The 21,139-nt window shown below is 39.0% G+C and overlaps 1 protein-coding gene across 1 annotated transcript; it reads left to right on the top strand.

The window, feature by feature from the left end:
• Positions 1-4,404: 4,404 nt before the first annotated feature.
• On the top strand, positions 4,405-20,807 carry LOC116725164 (protein shisa-like-2A). Its single transcript, XM_032571051.1, has 3 exons — positions 4,405-5,193; positions 8,088-8,224; positions 16,589-20,807. Exons 1-3 carry the CDS (start codon positions 5,012-5,014, stop codon positions 16,774-16,776), a joined length of 507 nt encoding a protein of 168 aa, XP_032426942.1. The 5' UTR covers positions 4,405-5,011; the 3' UTR covers positions 16,777-20,807.
• Positions 20,808-21,139: the final 332 nt, after the last annotated feature.

A 21,139-nucleotide genomic window follows, 5' to 3' on the forward strand; every position in this document is an offset into this window, starting at 1 on the left:
TAGTTATATAATTTACATTTTCTATTATATTTGTCTCACAATTTCAATGACTATCAGTATTTTTTTTTTAGGTTTTCAAGCCTCTGAAAAAACAACAATTATATGTACGGTAGTTATTTATTATCTGGGTCACCTCCTTCTTCATAAATAATGCATTTTTTGTTGATTAAACAGATTTAGAATATTAGATAGTCTTAGGTTACCTGGAAACTGTATGGAGATTTGATCTGTGTTCAGGTACGTAACCTCGCTCCCCCTGCTGGGGTTGTTTAACCACTTCAGCAGCAGCAGGCAGAAATGATTCAATCTGATCCCTTTAATTTAAAGTTTTCTAATATAACTTTGTCAGCCAGCGACTGGCAGCTATATTATGTAACTGTCTGACTTTTTAAAAACCCTAAAACTTACATGACGCCTATTTTTTTGTGAATTTAGTTATTGTCTCAGTCAGCCCGGAGGTTGTACTGACCCCAATATATTTTGAAACATCTACTTTCTCCTAAAAGAAGCTTCAACTGTTTGTTAAGGAAAGAAGACGTGCGACAAATAATCCATCTATTCTTTCTGCCAGACCTCCAATGGACAGCCTTTGCAGCATCAATTCCTCTGAGGGTGGCTTTCTAAATATTCAACCCGACCATTGATCCAGATGATAGATGTGGTCAACCACTGTTGTTGGACAAGATGGTCTATCTTGCACTTTCCACTCTAAGTCCAGCCAGAGGTGCACTGTCAGGTTTCAATCTGGGCTAGTCAAGTTTTTAAGCTTGGACCTTGCTTTGAGCGCCAGTTCACTGTCCTGCTAGAACAGGAACTCTGCAAAATGGACAAAAGGTTTCTGACAAGAATTCTGTCTTTTTCTTGGAAATGAAGGCAGAAAATTTGCATTAAAGGCCCTCTGCCTTTAATGACAAAAATTTGTATATATTTTAAAATGTAGTCACATTTAATTCAAAGCTGTACATTGACTGAAACACTGCAAAAACACAAATCTCACCAAGTTTTCTTGATTTGGTATCTACTTCAAATATCTTAGTACACTTGAAATAAGACAAAACTAACTCACAAGTAACTTTTTAGCAAGATATAGAGACTTGCTTTAAGTAAATAATTTCTTAATATTGATGCAAAGATATTAGTTTCATTGGCAGATTATTTCACTTATAACAAGACATTTTTCCCATGTCATAATTTCATTTCTCTGCCAATGGAACAAGTCCTTTTACATCAATATTGAGAAATTATTTACTTAAAACTAGTCTCTACTTCTTGCTAAAAAGTTACTTGTAAGTCAGTTTTGTCTTATTTCAAGTGATGTTTGCAGTAGAAACCAGACCAAAATTACTTGGTAAGATTTTGTGTTTTTGCAGTGAACCTTATTATTTTCTAATGTTAAAAAAAAGCCATACCAACATATTCAGTTTTTTTTAAGTATTTAATTACATTACAGAAAAGGTCCTTTAGGCTGTATTCTGTCTAGAATGCAGTGTACTTGTTGGGTCTATTTAGAATGAATTGCATTGTGGGTAACCTGGTGTGAGTGTGTAAGTGAGTAATGGGAGCAGAAGCTGGAAAATGGTTCCAGCCCAGTAAAACGTGTTTACACAACGTCAAGGTCAATTGTTATTTGCCTTGGAGTCTCATTAAATTCAGTGAGGTTGGTGGGATTGTTTCCACTGATCTTTGTTGAGTTTGAGTTGGTGTGCCTGTGCAGAACGTTTCCAGTCATGCAGTCAGCTGGTGCTGCGCTCTTTTCTTCTTGCTTGATAATTACCCACATCTAAACAGAGAATCTTCCCATGACTGTGCTGCTGGATCCATGAAAATCAAAAGATTAAGTCCAACAAAAAAAAACATTCTGTTCTGTTCTTTAGAGGAATGTTATCATATAGGATCAAGTTTGCCTTAAAAAATGCATAAATGAATTGGACATTTTCTCTCTTCCAACTTGAAAATAATGCATCTATCTTTTCATAAATGTACAACAAGGACAGCAGCTTTAACTTTGTGGAGAATTGATTCTAGTTTCATTATTATTTTTGTGTATTTTAATAATATTTTTATTATTTTCATTATTATCTCATTTTGGTTAGATCTGTCTTGTTCCTGTTTTCCTCTTAGTGTTCCTGCTTATGTTCATTTCTTGATTATAGTTATTCTTTGTTAGTCTAGCTTTTCTTAATGTCCTGGCTGCTTTGTTATGGTTTGTTTTTGTTCAACTCTGGATTTCTGCATTTTTGTAAGTTTGCCTTTTTCCAAATTTTTTATTAAATATTCAAAAATCACCTGCTGCCTTCCTCTCTGCATTTGGGTCACCTTTAAAAACATTCAAACTGCATAATGCTGCTTAATCTATGTAAACGATCATCTGCTATTTAACAGCTTAAGTGAACGCTGTCACATATGAAATGATCCTTGTATGATTCAAACCCAAAAGTCAGAGGATTTATTGACAATAAATGGAATTTCCAAAAAAATCAGCAGCTTCTCCTCCAGATAGTTTACCAGCCAAATTCTGCAGACTGCGGATTTATAATAACGTTGAAACAGGAAGTGAGGCTTTACATGATTAAAGTGAATTCTTGGCACCAAGGAATCCAGCAACCTAGGAAACTTGGAGGAAGTTCTTCTGGGTGACAAGAGGAGAAAAGGTTGGGGTTTACTGGGGATTGTTTCACTCACAGGACTGTATGAATATCAGAACTCTATAAGACAGAGCTGGCAGTGGGGGCATTACCGAAACAAGAAGTTTAAAGCAGGGTTAGGTTAGAAAACAATGTCACAAGCTTTGAACACCTCGCATAACTCTGTTCAGTCCATCATCTAAAAGTTAAAAGAGTGCTGCAAAACCACAAAAACGTGCTAATCTATCTAAACTAGCAGACTGGGCCAGGAGAGCATTAGTCAGAACCCCCTCTCATAACAGAATTCATCAAAACCCAAAAAAACATACAACTATTACAAATTAACTCTCTAATGCTCTGCAAGGTTGCTTATAACATATTTGTAATTTAGGGTTTGCTTGTATTCATTGATTGGTAATCCAATAGATGATCATCATCCCTAATAATTTCACAAGTGCTTGTGCCCTTTTTCTGTTTTTCTCTTTGCACCTGCATGGTTGCTACGGTGAAGTGAAACCTTTCAGCGAATCTTAAAACCTCTTAGGAATCCATAAAACCAAACCGCATTTCCTTTCATTGGATGACTCTCAAGAGCTACTGTTTGACATACAAGTGGAACCTTTTTTACATTTTTATTTTGCAGTTCCCATTCAATCAGCCTATTGGACCCGTTTGTCTCTTACCATTCAGTGAGCTGCAGTTCAACATTAATCTGGGTCAGAGATCAGATGGACCCATAGCAGAACCAAAGAGCAGAGATAGAAGTAGGAAGTTTAAACCATCATGTCCTCGATTCCAAAATCTCTCTCCGAGACTTTCTAACCTCACAGAGATTTAGAGGGGAGAGGCAAAAGCAAACAAGGTGGATTAGCAGTGCTTGCCAACAACCAATGATGTCATCCAAGACGTGTTGAACATTGTCCCTCTGCTGTCGAGGAACTGAGCTGTTATGTCATGATCGTCACTGGACTCATACAGGAAAAGTGTTTAGTCAGAGGCTTCTTCAGATCTGTTGCAACCCTGACTGCTTCCTGCCCACAGAATCACAACCCACAACGAGTCTTTGAAAAGACTGAGATGATTATGAGTCGCGGCAACATTTATGTCCCTTTTTGGAGAAATAACAAAGAGCTGTTTAAAGACTTTGATGAATGTAACTCCCTAGCAAGCACATTTGATTTCACATCAATAACACATCTTTCAGATATGTTATATTCTATTTTTTAAAATATGTTTTCATATATTTTCAATTGAGATGAAACTATTGACAAATGCCTCCATTGGTGTACAATAAACCTTTTGTATCTGTATAAAGCTGTCTGTTTTACAGCGAGGCTCCACACATGAAAAACTTCTCTCAGTGTATTTGTACCAGACTTCTGTATAATGAAAGAATTTAGCTGACTTCTGTCAGAACAAAATCACAGACTAACTATATCAGTCCTTTTGATTTCCATCTCTAAAACTGACTTTATATTTACTAAACACAGCCTGAAGCATTTCACAAGCATATTTCTATAGCAATGTTTTTATACAATGTTTTCTTATTTGCCATTTTCTCTTGCTCCACATTTTACCTTTTTAAATTAGCTGGGGAGGAAAACCTGTTTGTTCACTGTCTTGTTGATATTGCTGTAAAATTTAAATTATATACAAGTTTACATAATCAAAAATATCAGTTTTTCATTTCCACACTTCCCCAGTTTACCATGAGGTTCATCACTGTGACAGTTCTGTAACATTTTTACAACACAGGGAAACAGTTTGTTGAAATTGTCACTATGTAATGACAGTATAAGACTATACTGTCTCATAGCTACTTCTGTGGAAAAAAAATCAACCTCTTCTGTCTTCTTCCAGTTCTAATTAACGGCCACAAATGATGGCAGATTATGTTTTTCCTGTAATGGTAGGTTGTTTCTCTTCCTTTAGCATATTTAGCAACAGTCCATGAGGATGATTGACAGCGCTAAATCCTCCTCCTGGCTCTGATTGGTTGTTATTGATCGAGAGCGGTGCATTGCTTCAGACAGCAATAGCAGCTCAGGGAGGAGGAGGAAGAGACTGATCTGCTCACAGATTAAATGTCTCACACCAAACTGTCAAACATTTTTAATATGCATAAATAAAAGTTATGCTACAGCTAAATATATTTAAAGTTGCGCTTTTTACATTTTTTTTCCCACCCAACTTTAGTCCATGATATCTAAAGGTGAGTGGGGAGCTTCTGGAGCAGGTGAGGCAGTGATGGAGAGAGGAGAGGCGGGGGCTCTCTCTGTCTTTCTTCCTCTCTCTCTCTCTCTCTCTCCCCCACTCAGCTGCAGCAGCTGGATCAGAATGAGAGCAGTCTGTTCCCACTGGCCGGTTGCGCGTCCTGTGCGCCTGACATGAGCGCGGTGTGCGAGAGTTACCACTCCAGGGAAAAGCTGTTCGTGGACAGCTTCACGTGTCCGAAGGCGGGGGGCGAGTCCACGGCGGTCTTCTGTTGCGGCTTCAGTGACTTGAAGTACTGCTGTGATGATCCGAACAGCTTCTTCCCCTACGAGTATGGATACATGTGGTGGCTGAGGTGAGGGACCACTGTGACTGTGTGCAGAGGTGGAGCTCCGTTTGGGTTCAGGAGGTGATCAAACTGCCTGTTGCTCAGTTCAGCAGCAGCCCACATGTTTCAGGAGCAGACTGGTCTCTGCGTTCCTCTCTGACCTGCCTGGCTGAACTGAACACCTCCGGTTCGCTCAGGAAGGTGTTGCTGACATTTAGCCTGCAGAGTTTCCGCGCAGTGAGGAATTTGCATGCTGTGTTGCTTTATGTCAGATAACAACAGCGGAACTGCTTCTGGGTTGATTAAAAACGTTCAAACAATGAAGCGTAAAATAAACGAGGCGCTGCTTAATGTCAGCAGGAGCTGATGAGTTTATGAAAGCTTTATTAATGAACTGAGCAAAGAGCAGCTATTCAACAAGTATTTCAATGAACAGTGTGTGTGCTGAAGTATCTCAGTGTGTCTGACAAACCGGTAATAAAACCAGAATCTCGTTAACACTGGAGTTTGGGGCGTGCTGTGGTGGCATAGGGGATAGCGCGACCCACATTTGGAGGCCTTGAGTCCTTGACGCGGACGTCGCGGGTTCGATTCCTGGACCCCGTGATATTTGCTGCATGGCTTCTCCCTTTCCTGTCAGCCTACTTTCATATAAGGGACACTAGAGCCGACAAAAGACCCCTGGAGGGCAGAAAGAAAAGAAAAAAACACTGGAGTTTGATTTAGTAGTGAAACTCCATTCAAATGTTTAATTATAGTTATTGCAGCATCTGTAATTAATAAATTGCAATTAATAGCTATTCAGGCTAAAAAATAGCTGAAGTGCTTATTTTAGGATAAACACCAATGTGTTTGACGAAACACAAACGCTCAATTTAAAAGCCTCGTTTGCTGCTAAATTATTGAATAAATAGCAAGTAGAGTTCTGTTTTATTTTTAGTCTGTTATACCAGCCATCAGATTGGATCAAAGTTCTGTTCTATCGCTTCATCTTTCCAGAGTTTCAGGAACTCCTGATGATTCATGAACTTCTTCAGAAATGTCGCCTGTAGATGCTCACATTAATGTTAGAGACTCTGCTGCTGCTACATGTTTAGCACTGAGATGCTATTTTAGCCTTGAGTAGCTTCATGATAGGCTAACTCCTTTTAGCACAACTTGAACACAATAGTCTTTTCCAGCAAATGGTTTTTGAGACGGGCGTTGACTCCCGATGGACCAAGAGAAGTAAATGCCTGTACTTATATAGTTTTATCAACTCCAGAGGATCCTAAAGAGCTTCACACCACATTCATCCATTCACACATTGATCGTGTCAAGCTACCTGATAATAGCCACAGCTGCCCTGAGGCAGTCTGACAGAGGAGAGGCTGCCAGGCCCTCTGACCAACACCAGCACTGCAAATATGGACGACAATACCAGAAGTGATTTTATGGGATCAGTGTACCTCTCACACTCTACATCTATTAAATCAACTCTTAAACTTTTAATAATTTAATAGTTGTTGCAACTCTAATTTCTTGTCATAAACCAGAAAAACAAGAGGAGTACACTGATCCTGTAGTGAAGCTGCAGAGTCTTTCTAGTGGTCTTTTTTTTAATATATAACCCTGAAGACGTTTCATAGTTGAATCCACAAGTCAGAAGTGATTTTGTCATTCATCACTGCTGTTCGTGTGTGGATGTCGATTCTGCATCAGATAAATGGAAATACCAGAAATGCGTGAATACAATAGTTCCGGACGGAAACTTTGTATGTTAGGGAAAAAAAGTGGATTAATTGCATTAAAGTTTTCTGTGTTTTTATTTTAAGATCCACGTAACACTTCAAAATCAACACGTTAAAGTCACGGTTGTAGTTAGAATAAGTCCTTGAAGGTTAGACTTCTGCTGCCAGACGGACTCCATGAAATGTCATGATTATTGCCAGATTGTGAAAACATTCCTAAAGACGTGTTAATTATTTAAGAAGTAATTCATGTTACTGTTTCATTCCACACCTGCATTCCACGCGGACAGAAGCAGCCTTGGATCAATCCAGGTGTCTGTCTTCTCTGATGGAGGTGGAGCTGAGCTGCGTGTCGCTCTGTAGCTAAAACATATTTGCTGAAAATGGTTTATGAGCTGAGCAGTCACTAAGTACATTTGCTTTTATATGTTTATGAAATGAATATGCTGTTTTAGTCCCAGCCAGACTGTGCAACAGCTCTGAGGTCCAGGAGAATTACTGGCTCTGGTCTGTGTATGCTGGCCACTATGCATCGTTATGTGGCATTGTGTGTAATGAGTTTGTGGCTGTGCTGTAGATTCTATTGCTGCATAATGTATATTTTGGGAAGCACACCAGAATCTCAATATGTTTTTATGAGCGCAGATGTTTCAGTTCAGTTTATGCTGAATGACTGTTGCTTTCAGCCGGTCGGTATGGGTGTGTGTGGGTGTGTGGGGGCGTGTGTTTGTGTGTGTCCGGACGGTGAAACCAACAGAACCAGCACATTAAGTCCAAATTATCCATCATGTTTTTAATGGACACACTAATCTGAATCTGACATCCAGCTCGGAGTCTCTGCCTGAAAACTGGACCGTGTTTCCAGGTTGGCTGATTTTCTTGACTTAATTTTCATTCTTGTATTTGCAGAATATAAAGGTAATCACATGAAATGATCTAGTAAAAGATTAAGCAGGCTTCATTTCTCTCATCACAGAACAGATTCTGTCTTATCACTACTATGCAGACAAAAAAGTTGTCAGCTTTAATTACTCGACACACCTGCAGTTTTTATTTTGCAAAATTGGAAAAGAGGTGCAAAACTATCTTTCCTGCAGGAAGCCGAAGTGCTGCAGCTGCGAGCGGAGACAAAGAAACCTTCTAGTCCCGCTCTGTTCTCTGCTCTAAGCTTCCTTTTGCTGTGCCCTGCAGCCTCGGAGCTCTTGTGGGTCTCACCGTTGCGGCTGTGGTCCTGCTTGCTTTCGTCATCACTCTGTGCGTCCTCTGCTACCTGTTTGTCACCACCAAACCCAGAGGTCTGGACAGCGGACTGCCCCTTCGAGCACCAGGTACTGTCTCCAGATGCAGCGTCTGTGTGGGGCCCAGTCTACTAAAACATTGACATGCTTTAAATTATTCAGTAGTCCACTGACAATAGTGTTGGGGGGGCGAAAAAAAGATGGACTGGGCTGTAAATGTATTTTCAAGGTCTTAAACTTAATATACAGAATAATGTCAATAGTTTTAGCCTGTCTGTCTTCACACACTTGACATTAAGTGTTACCCCACAGCATTCATCCCTTTGGGGTTTGAATAATCTTGGGAAGAATTCAGTGGAGTTTATAGGGCTGTAGAGGATCATCTCTGTGTGACAGGTCTCTTACTCGTGTAATGTGCTTAAAATGATGTTTCAAACTAAATTTACCTAAGTTCCAGAAGTGAAATGCTTTAAACGTGTTTTCAGTTTAGAATTGGTGAGTGGGAAGTGATTGAAATTCTAACAATAAGCCCATTGTGACAAGGTCAAATAAAATCCAGGCAGCATCAACCAAGTAGGAGAAATATTCCAAGTTTGAGTCTCACCTGATGTCAAGAAAATCCGAGCTCATCCCACTTCCCCATGCTGGAGATTTTAGTTTAACAGTAATAATAAATAAAGTTATCTTTAAAATGAATCACTCAAGTGACATCTAGACCCAACAGTAGACTTAGGTGTCAATAAAATAAATCTGGTTGTGTGTGTTGTTTTTGTCTAAAGCAAACTTTGCTTTAATTCTACTTTTTTCTATCTAATCATAAGAAATCATAGTCAGTCGGAGAGAGTCATTAAACAGGAAAAGCAGGTTTCCTGGAAAAAGAGGAAGTTTCCAGCCTGCAGATTTATAAAAATAGCTGAGACTATTTCTTAGGTTAAAGCATGAAAGTTTTAAAGAATGAAATCTAAACATTTGAGTAATTTGATAAGATTCAAAGTAAAATGCTTATATTAATATTGGTTTACTTGTAATAATACTTACACTTACATTTGTGAGAACATTTATAAGAAAAACAAGTAACCGTAACTTTAGTATCAAATAATTAGAATCATGGATTATTCTTGGTTTCTTTTCAGAAAAACATCTGTAATAACTCACATTAGGATTATAATAAGGATAATTAATAAGTTATGGTTATAAAATCATAAATGAATGATAAATCAGAGAAGCTGAAGAAAATAAATGTGATATAAGTTATGGTTATAAAATTATAAATGAATGATAAATCAGAGAAGCTAAAGAAAATAAATGTGATATAAATGTGATTTTGACATTGAACTTGAAATGGTGTAAAAAGGTGTAACTGCAATTAAACATCACTGATATGTTATAGGTAGATAGTAGGTGAAAGGTGAACGGTTAAGGGAAAAAGGGGAACTATAGGAGAGCAGAGATGATCAACGCCTTATTTAGAGAAAAGGTGAAAGGCAAGAGACACAGGAGGTTGAGCAACTCTGAGACATTAGCACAGACTTCAGGACATAATGTCTGAAGGACAGTGATGGATGTGAGGTCATCTGTCTAAGCAGACAGCCAATGAAAACGCACCAAAAGGGTGGATAAACCCTATATAAGGTGGGTGCAAAAGAGGAACCTTTCGTTGGATCCTCCGGGCAGCTTCGAGCCAAGAGATGGACAAAGAACTCTGCAGCTGAAGAAGAGCCGGGGCCACGGAGCCGAAGACTGTCCTGCCATGAGGACCAACCCGTCAGCCCTGCAACATGTGGCTTCGAATCGCACTTCTCTCATCAGCTGGGTTCAGACCCCAAAGACAAAGATGAAGACAAAGGCAAAGACAAAGAAGAAGAACTGGTGCCTTTTTTCCTGCCAGCACCACATCCTGTGTGACCTCACCATCCATGCGGAGAGGAGGCTCATCAGACCTGCGGAGATCCCTGCCTTCATCGATCGGCGTCTTCCTCCTGCTGCAGCACCTTCTTCATCTTCAATCATCACAGAGATTCCTGCCTTCGCCGATCAACGTCTTCCTCCTGCTGCAGCACCTTCTTCATCTTCAATCATCACAGAGATTCCTGCCTTCGCCGATCAACATCTTCCTCCTGCTGCAGCACCTTCTTCATCATCAAGCCAGGTCTGGGGTTCGAAACGCCAAACTCCGTCCGTCTCTCTCAAAGGTTCTCTTTTTTAGTTCTCAGTGTCAGCAGTAGGGAAAGATAGACTAGATGATTGATTTTACTTATTTGATTATTTCTGCTACTGAATTAAGCTGTACTGACCCTTGCAAAACTGCCTTATTAATAAAATATTTAGCATAAAGAAAATCTAAAAGATGTTGTGGACATTCAGTTAATGAGTCACCTTAAAGTTCTTTGATGGTTGTAAAATAGCTATGATGTTTGATTCTGGAGAGGAAAAAGTTTAAAATGTTTTATAGGTTGCTGGTAGCCCAAATTTAAAACGTCATCCTTGGGACTCGCCCGAGTCACTAAAACCTACCTGGTTCAATAACAAATGCAAGTTGTAAAATAGAGAACGAGCGACCGTTAACAGGTGTGCTCTGTGAAACTAGTTGGCTGTAGGCTGCTCAGTCTGGCTAATTCACAGGGGGAAGAAGGGTGGGACACCTGGATGTTGGCCGTCAGAAACCAGGCGAATCGTTTCTCGAAACCAGCTTAAACAGAGTTTACTTCAGTTCTGGGCAGGGTAAATCCCAGCAGATTTAGAAAACTCAATTAACCCGTTAGAAGGAGAGCTGGTAGCACATCTCCCCTCTCAGAAGAGGAAGTAGAGAGTGAGACAGTAGAGACAGAAGGGGGGGGGGGGGGGGGGTTGCGCAACAACACTGAGGCATTACTGCATCAGACTGCAGGATCCCTGTGCCTGTGGGGCTTTTCTCTGGGCTCCTTCTTTTCCAAACTCACATGCATGACAGGTTTAGTGGTTGGTGTGTGACGGTGTGCACGACCGACAATATATCATGGTGTTAGCATTAGCTCTGTAACCTCTTTGACCCTGGAAAGAATGAAGCAGGAACAGGAAGTCAGTGACTGGCTGCTGGGTTCAGATTTACATGAATCAATCAAACTAAGAATTATTGAGTATGAATGTTGTCAACCAGCTTTATATAAAAATTAAAAGGCTGATGTACCTTAACTGGTTGTTGCCCATTTTTAGAGTTTTCAGATTCTGAAAATGTTTGGATTAGCTGACTTGGCAGCTTGAAGGATTGATGTATCTGTTTGTGTAACCAGATGGCCAAAGATACACTTTTGCACATTTGACCAGGGACGACCCATGGTTTTAAGAGACCTTAAAAAGACTTTAGATGCATTTCCATTATCCATAGAATAGTGCAAATTAAAACTATGACAATAAATATGCTCAGTGGAGGCACGCTACTTTTGAAAAAACTCAGGTTTTTCAATAAAAAGTTTTTGCGCTAGGATGAGTTGGTTTTTCAGCCGTATCATATTTCAGAAAGGTTGCAAAGGAAACACTGTTTTCGCATCTCATGAGTCACGTGATCAACAACTAGAAGTTACTACTGGCGAAAACAACAAAGAAGACAACAGGAAGTGGTAGCAGGATGATGTTTTTTCTCAGACAATGTACAGCTGGAGCTACACCAGAGCTCTCACAGCATCACACAGTTCATAAAATGTCATGTCATTCGGATATGTTGAATCCGCATCTCCTCTGTAAAACAGCCAACTACGACATCCCCAGAACACAGCCGCTGCCAGGTAGGCGGAGCTTGTTGTTCCAACACCTGAATTAGATGCTGAAGTCTCCTCTGATTGGCTGATAGACGGGGATCGTTAGCACCATGGCTGAATTATGAATAAATCTCATGTAACTATTTACATCCGTCGCTGCCATGATTTTAATGACTTATCACATGAGCAAGCTTATTCACATAAAAATAATACATTTTATTTATAATTTATTTATTCAGATCAAAATATTAAAGGGACATTACTAGATTGCCCTGGGCAGGCAAGGTGCCCAGAGACCGAACCAGCATGCCACTCTGTGCAGCTGAAACTCCTGCTTCCATCTCCACCATCACGCTGTGTATTACTATGCATATTGTTTGATATGTACACATTGACATTTCACTTTGACAGAAGATTCCTGGCACTATTTTTACGTGAAATGCTCCGTATGAGTTCTGTTGAGTTCCACTCCAGGCTTAATCAGGGCTCTGCAATGCCAGCTTGATTCATGAAGGCTCACATCTGTTTGGGTCTGTTTCTGTAGGAGCCTTTAAAGTAATTTGTCTGATGTTCATTTATTTAGGTTTCAAGTTTCATAGTTTTCTTATTTGCTTATGAATATGTAGTTCAACTAAACTTGTAACTAGGGGCTATTCACCCCCCTGCTTGAGTAGCAGGGAAGAGAGTGTGACTGCTTCACCTATTGCAATCATTTTTAGTTTAATTGTGTCTTGCACATAATTTTTCTAAGTTGTATGTTTTTATGTAGTAAATTAGTGAAAGGCATGTTTTAATCTCAATGTCTCTTTTTTAACCAGCAGCGTTTTGGTCCTCCTCTGAATTTGCTGCAGTATCAGTTAAGAAATCAGCAGCGGATAAAGATGAATTACTAGAGCATCAAAGGAAACAATTATTGAACTCTTCATTCAGAGGTAGTTACGTTAACTATACATTGTGTCTGTATCTAATAAACGTCATATCCTGCTGCCTCAATATGATAACAGAGAGAGGACAGTGCATCAAAATGAAAGCATTCAAAATGTGAATCACAGCTCAGGAAAGAGGATCGTAACTATATGCTGTACATAATGAGGGCACAACACAATGCCTTCCATCTTAACAAAAAAAAGAAAAAGCTAGGTGTCACGGAGTGGTTGACTTTATCTTCTGGAACTGAGGCCCATCAGACCTCAGTTCCAAAAGATAGATTGATGGGCTACAGGAGCCCATCAATCTCTCAATTCTGAAAGCAAAAACATTATTTAGCAGAAAATTGCCCATGCTTTCATGGAACGAGTTTTCTCACAGCCTCCAATAAAAAGGGATGATGCAGAAGTGCTTCAGGATCACAGCCGTTTCTTAGAGGACGCTCCAGTGAAATGGAAGGAATTCATTACCTGGATGAGTTTGACATCAGATAGAGTAGAGCAGTCACCACAAAGGTGCTCTACAAACTGCAGGAGAAATTTAAAAGCCAACTTTATTCTCTCTTCATTGAGAGAAAAATGATCCTAACTTTCCCTTTATTTGGAAATGCCAACAATGTTCCCTTATCAAACATAAATAATTGTGTGAAGGAGCAGAGATCACAACCTCATTTTGGTAAAAAGCACAGGTGTCAAACTCCAGTCCTTGAGGGCCGCTGTCCTGCAGTTTTTAGATGTGCCACAGGTACAAAACACTGGAATGAAATGGTTTAATTACCTCCTCCTTGTGTAGATCAGTTCTCCAGAGCCTTAATGTCCTAATTATTCTATTCAGGTGTGGTGCAGCAGAGGCACATCTAAAAGTTTCAGGACACCGGCCCTTGAAGACTGGAGTTCGACACCCCTGGGTTAAAGGGAACTACAGATGCTACAGATGTCACTTTATTGGATTAGAAAGAACAAAATGTGAAAGTGAAAGAGGCAATTCTGACAGCACAAAGTGTCTTTGTTGTGGAGGAGTCGATGTGCCGGTATTATGTGCACAGTTGGAACAAAAGGTTCACTGAGAGACGATTGGGTTCTTCAAGGAGAATGGCATCTGTTTGGCTGTTTGTGTGCTGGATACATCAGTGATGATTGAAGAAAATGGATTCCCATTGAAAAACCTGGTTCTCAACACCCAACTGTGTTACTCTTTCATCCAGAGGAAAACAAAGACAGCTATGAGTTTATTGATATGGACACAAAAATTGTAGAAAACAATACGTCTGTGTCAAGCGGCTTAAAGGGGCAGTATTATGTAAAATTAACTTTTTAAGCTTTACATTATGTTATATTATTCCCTCATCAAAAATATTCCTGGAGTGTTGCCTTGATTCTTTCATGCATGTTTGAGAAATCCTTTAATCACTATGGCAACCATTCAGCTGTGCAAAACGTCTGGGTGGACCTAGCTCCGCCTTCAAGACTCAGACTCAGTTTCCAAGGACAGTTTCCTGAGGAAATGTGCAAAAGATGAATGAATGAGTTGAGTAAAGAAACTGTGGGTAATTTGTTTCTTTCTACATGGATGACTGTTTGGTGTTTGTGGCTCCTAATAACAAAGTGTGATTCTGGATGTAGTCATCTCAGACCAGGGGCCTCTCTATGAAACTACTCTCTACAGCCTGTCTGTGGCGCCTTACTGCTCTCAGAATAGGTATTTTTGAAATATGTTTAATCTGAAGGTAAATTCTTTGTAGCAGTTCATCACATCCCAGGAGTTTCATCTTTGGCATTGTGGGACACTTTGAACATGGGGGTCATAACAATTTCATATAGCAAAAAAGGAATGTCTTAAACAACTAACCAAAGAGCTTCTAAATGTGGAGGAGTTTTACCGTAGATCTCCGACAGCAGAACGTTTTACAAAACACTAATCACTAAAACTGAATTTGATATTATTTCTACACAACAACCTGAATATATTGTATCCAAAACGATGGCTGAAAAAGTAAGAAGACAGGTTGATTGCTTGCACATCAGCTAACATCAGTGAAACAAACAATCCCAGTGGTAAAACATGGGAGACGAGGGGGCGCGACACACTAATGATGCAGAAATAAATTCCTTCTTTAGAGATTTTTACAAATCAATGTACAGTTCTGACTTGCCCGCTGGCGCTGATGAGCTGAGAAAACATTTTCAGATCTCTGCAAATCCCTTCTGTCACTGCTGATCATTTTAATGAGCTTGAGGAAGATCTGACAACTACAGAAATAGCGTCAGCATTCAGAAGCATCCAAAGCAGGAAAGCACCCAGTCCGGATGGCCTTGCTACTGTCAGTGTGACCTCAAAGGCAGTACCAATACTCATCCATCACGCAGTTTTATCTTTATTGTTCAAAAAAGGCAAAGATCTGCTTAGTTGCAGTTTTTAATCACCCTACCTCTCTTCTTAACACCGACTCAAAAATTCTTGCTAAAGTATTGACATGTCATCTTCAGAATTTAATCCCAATGATTATGTTCCCTGATCAGACAGGATTTAGAAAAGATTAATATTCTTTTAACATCAGACACCAGTATAATATTCTATACCATTCATCTACATCCAGAAACAAAAACCTGTGAGGTAATAATGTCATTTGATGCTGAAAAAGCATTTGATTGGTTGGAGTGAGACTATCTTTTCAAACCTTTAGTCTTGTGAGGAACGAAAGTCTTATCTTCTAATATATCTGAGTCTCTGCAGAGGAAAACCTGGGAAACCACCTGCTGCATAAAACACAACTTCCTGTTTTAGCATTCTGTCCTGGTTGTGTTACCAGTCAGTCACCATCCTGTCTCTTTTACAGTCTGACCTGAAAAAGAAAAAGGGTAATGTTCTGTTCCTGCTTTCACCCTTTATTATTATTTCAATAAAACTAATTGTGCCTCTATGCAATAAAATCTTAAAGTTGATTTTGTCATTAGACACTCAAATTACCTGACATTTAGACTGTATGCTTCCGTCTTCATCAGAGGTGTGACAGCTGTTGTTCCTAAGCCTAGCAACAAGACGAAAAAAAACAGACATTGCAAGAAATCTTGAAATCAGCTACAGCGGACCACGGTAAACGGGAAAATCACATCATGGGTTGGGAAAGGGCCAAGATCATCTAAAGGGCAAACAACAGACAACAGACATCATGGAAACGGTGGAGGTTAGGAAACAAACCCACACAACCATTCTAGCCTTCCTACACCTGGAATGACATTGCACAAGCAAAAAGCCAGCAACAGTAGGCGGTGTTAGTTTGTCGTCATAGTGATGGGTTGATGCTCCCTTTGGAAACATCTAGGACACCTCTTCAAGTTTTCTTTTTTCTGGTTTTTCAGACTAAGGAGAATACCATGGAAACATGTCAGGTATGCCTGAAGAGACAAAGTAATCTGAGCGTCTGATACAAAAGAAACTTTAAGACATTCTTGATAAAAACTGTTTAACCTTTATTGCTGCCTCCGTCTTGGGTGCAATATATTATCTCGGTCTCAGTTGGGTTTTAAGAAAATTATTTTATTTTGTGAAACACAGCTTGAATGTATGTGGGTCCCACTTTTTCAGTATCACACCAAGATTACTGGCTTTGTGCCATTTGTGTCATGGACAAGCCTATCTCTTCCTCATTATGAATCGTGTCTTGGTGCATGTTCCTCATAGTCATCATTCAAGCTTAAATGGGTTAAGTTGCTTTGATAAATCTGTTAGAGAAGCAGCAATATGTATTTCATACTGAATCCAGGCTCAAGTTTTCTTTTTTTAATTTTTCCAGACGCCATCATCAGTCAACAAGGAGCCGAAGCCAGCCACAGCAGCGCCCCTGCTGGCCCACAAGGCCTCAGGAAACACTTTGTAAGAGGCAAGCTAGACTGTGACAACCAGCAGCCAGACCCCGACCGCCTTTTCCAACGCTGTTTCATGGCCACTGTCACATCCATCAATGTGGAGAACCCTACATAGGACGACACTTTTTTCAACATTTTGGATTTGAGTTAACGTCTTTTTTCTTCTCTCTGCCCCTATAGTATAATCTGAGTTGTTGTTATTTTTATTTTATCAACAAATACAGTATTATTGTGTAATTGAACAGAACAAAATTGCAAGTGCAAAATCTTTATTGTGGCCCCCATCTGTGGGAAAACCTGAACTGCAAGTCAGATTTTTGACAGGTAACATTTAGTATTTGAGCTTAAGTTTTGTAGCTGTTTAATTAGTTAACATTCAAGTAACCATTATATCTGTCTTGATTTTAAAAAATGGGAGCTTTACTGCCCATAACAATGAACAAAAATAATTGAAATTCCGATGGAGATTTATTCTTGTTTAACAGCTCAGATTATCAGAACTAAACAGGCAGATGGGAAACTGGTTCTCTAATAGGAGAAAAGTGAACACTTGCTTTTCTGGGATTGCTGTTGTTAAGCCCTTATTTGGCATATGATTTACTTCATGTCGTTAATTACTTGTACTTTTATTTAGCAAAAACAATGTGAGCAGTAAAGTCTGTTTATCACCATCTATCCTGTAATTTTACACATTCTGCTCTAGAAATCCAGATTGAATTCCCTAAAAGCTGTCAGTATTCTTTGAGATCTGAATAGACTTTATAACCACAGTCCATTAGCACATCATGCCCGTCTTTTCTCTTGCATCATTTACACAGGCGCACATATTTAGCTCAACAGCACCCACACCAACACCATACTAATGTCGTGTGTGTATTTTCAGTTCTATTTTTAAGGATTCAGGGATAATTGTGTTTGTCTGGTATCAATGGAGGAAAACCTTTACAACCTGAAGATGTCAAAATTAGTTTTTTGGTCATAGTAAAAGAGATTCAATGTGGGGAAAATGAGGACTGAAAGCATATACTGTATTTTGGTGATAAAAGTACCTAATATCTTTAAAGCTCTAGAAAAAAAGCAACATGCAGTTTGTTAGGGCACCTTGGGTTTCAAAAATACACTCATAAAGGTTAAGCACACAAATAGCTTAGTGGAATGAAATGGGTGAAACAATATTTGACTGTTGTGAGGATTATTAATATCAGATCAAATAAGTAATAGGTGGCATAACCTCCACCTTGGATACCGGTGATGATGTTATCAGAGTGTTGTCATGCAGTCATTCTGTCTTTTTCTACACTATGTTGGCACAGCTGTTGTAACTGTGTGCCAGATTATCACCAACTCTAATCCAAGTCTAAGTCAATTTCTACACGTTCCCTAGTAGTGGAACGATTTATACGGTTCTCTCTCTTAACAATATTGGCGGGACTGATCCTCTTTTGCATCTTTGCAGGTTGCATTCACAGCCTGCAAATCAAACTTTTTAAGGCAGTCTGAACAGCCCATTTCTGATCTTTTCACCCTCTAAAAAATCTGTGTATGTATTACATATAGAACACAGACACACTATGAAAATACGCATCCATATTTTCATAGCATCTGCAGCCTGAACTGTTATGTTTTTAATCCCACTTTTACGTCATTAACATGAAACATTCTGAAGAAGCCAGATGCTGTAAATCCGGACCTTAGCAATGTTTAAACTTATGTCTAAATGTACGTGTATCAAGTTTTCGCAAGTATTTCTGCGTCAGTCAGTCAGTCAGTTAGTCAGTCAAACTTTTATTTCAAAACAGAAAGTAACTAAATTATTCCGTTTTATTAGATATGTAGTTTAATGATATGTGGTAAAGACCCTCCCTTATGGGCCTTTGTTAAATGTTAAATATTTATCACTCTCTCAGCTCAGACTGTAAGTGCCAAGCAGACCATTTTTCATTCTGCTAATATTAAAGTGGTTGCTGAAAAGTGAAGAGAAAAAAAGAAGCAAAAATTCCATTGCCAATTCTTAGAAGCATTAGTAATCCTGCTGAAAAGTTCTGCTGAGAAAACCCACTTACACACTCCAATCATGTTACAGATGGTCAAAAGGGACCAGCTCCATTTTCTAAGGATATTAGAAAATATGGTAAGCACATTACAGCAAACTGATTTAATCTACCTCAAAAATGAACACACTAGGGATAAATTGAGCAACACGGAATTATGGGGATTTGATCCTTTTGAACTGACTGCTTTCCCAACCGTTACCAGTTCCCATCATTCATACAAATGGGGCTCTTCTTTATAGATAGACCAATGGCAGCTGTCTAAGATTGAACTCACGCTGAGGAAAATGTAAATATTAAAAGGTTATTATGGCTGCTAAATATTTATCTGTGTGGCGTCTTGTTGTATAAGCTTGTCACTTTTGCTTTTGTGCAGATAGGAGAATGTTTTTCGCGCCGTTTTAAACCTGAATATAAATTCACATTGTAGTTTTTGGCTGTTGAATCAAGCATAGAAAACTACTCACCAATAGAAGAATATGGTGGAATGAAGTTAAGTGCCTCAATGCATTCTCTACATCTCTTCGCTGAGGATGCACATGGTTTTCAGCCATGTACACTCATGGCTGAAAACCGAGATTTGGGTCTTTGTTGTTGGCTTTTTGACCAAAGAATGTCAGGCGTCTATTTCAGATCTCAGGAACTTGCGTCAATACCTAAAAATAAGCAGAAAATGTCTCCTGAACTTTGGCGATTGTCTGTTTTTAGCAACATAGAAAAAGAAATGGCTTTATGTGACCTTAGTTGTGACATGAATTATACAGTGAAGCTAAAAATATGAGCTGTAACACATGCTAGCAAAGTGATTTTGTGTCTTGGGCTAATAAGCAAACAAGCTAGTACTGCTTTGTGAGCCTCCAACCATCCTGTTAGCATTTGGCTCAAAGGAAAACTGTGCCTATGAACAGAATTAGTACAAATCACTTCCAAATTAGTTTTCGTCTTTTAAGCAAACGTTTTAAGTAGTAATTATTACAATTTTAGTAGCAAATAAGTTCTGCTTTATTTAGCACTTTATAGCACCATTTCGTGTTACCATTCTGCTCCTTTCTACTTTGATTTCATACCCATTAACAGACAATTGGTTCTAACCCATAGTCTCATCCGATATAAGATATTCAGAACTCTTCACAGAACTACATTTCCTCCTGGAATACTATGAGTAGAATATAGAAAGCTACCTAAATAACTTTTTGCCAAATAGCAGATACGAAATGTTCCATCAGTGGGTACAAACTGATATGGTTGGTAAAACTCATCTCATGGTTTACAAATTGATTGTGGATTTGAAAAGACGGGTACAGGAAAACCAAAACCTCAATGTGATTACGGTGCAGGTGAGGCCGTGCTTCGTTTTATGCCTGTAATTTCTAAATATAAACACTACACCGGCTTTTATCTGATGAGAGGTCTGCATAAGACCTCGTAAAAATTAAGTACTGAAGCTGTTAGGTACATGTAATGCAAAGCTGAGATCCTTCAGTAACTTCAACTTTTCACACAAACATGGGCCATGAAACATGTCACTGTAATATGGATCTTTTTTGCCAAATGAGTTAAAATAGTCAAGGTGAAAGTACACAGGGCCACCAAAATTCAAACTACAAATGTAGTCTTTTTTAAGGGACTTTTTGGTAACACTTTATTTGAATAGGTGTGCATAAAACTGACATGACACTGTCATAAATATGACATAACTCCTGTTATGAACATGGAGTCTTCATGAATGTTTATGTTACCAATGTATTTTGGTTTTTTGTCTGTTTTATTTTAACAACTTTAACAATCCACTAATCATGCAATATTTGAAAGAATTGAAATAAGAAAAAGGGATATGCAAATTAATGCACACCCAAAATATATCAAGGGTCTTATATTTGCCTTACTTAGAGACAAGCACCTAATTTTCAAAAAGTTTGTGGTTGATTCTTTTCTATCTTGATCACCAAGAAAACAAAATGTTTTGTCTGTTCTCTGCCAGGTTTAATGCCCCAAGTTTCCGACTCTGTAACAAATCCTAGATCCTTGTGGCCCCATTTAACGGTCAAATTTAAACAGAAGCATAAAGTGTGGCAAATAAAAGACAAATATGTTTTATTGTATAATTTTTTAAAATATTTTATGAAGCTTTAAAATTATTTTTTTTCCATCTGCATTCCAAGAACCACACTTTTGCCACCCATTGGTGCCTAAAGAAAATTTTACCTCTTAGCTTACTAAGAAGTAAAAGCCATTTTAATTTAAGCTTTAAATTTGGCTTTTGATATTGATCAGGGGCTGCACAGTGGTGCAGTTGGTAGCACTGTTGCCTTGCAGCAAGAAGGTCCTGGGTTCGATTCCCAACCCGGGGTCTTTCTGCACGGAGTTTGCATGTTCTCCGTGTGCATGCGTGGGTTTTCTCCGGGTACTCCGGCTTCCTCACACAGT

Source organism: Xiphophorus hellerii, chromosome 9, assembly GCF_003331165.1.
Source record: "Xiphophorus hellerii strain 12219 chromosome 9, Xiphophorus_hellerii-4.1, whole genome shotgun sequence".
NCBI lineage: Eukaryota > Metazoa > Chordata > Actinopteri > Cyprinodontiformes > Poeciliidae > Xiphophorus > Xiphophorus hellerii.

What these genes read in the sequence shown, in the direction of transcription:
- LOC116725164 (XM_032571051.1), top strand. Translation starts at nt 5,012, where the DNA reads ATGAGCGCGGTGTGCGAGAGTTACCACTCCAGGGAAAAGCTGTTCGTG. An exon ending in GGATACATGTGGTGGCTGAG is followed by an intron (nt 5,194 to 8,087) that starts GTGAGGGACCAC and finishes TGTGCCCTGCAG; the next exon opens with CCTCGGAGCTCTTGTGGGTC. An exon ending in ACTGCCCCTTCGAGCACCAG is followed by an intron (nt 8,225 to 16,588) that starts GTACTGTCTCCA and finishes TAATTTTTCCAG; the next exon opens with ACGCCATCATCAGTCAACAA.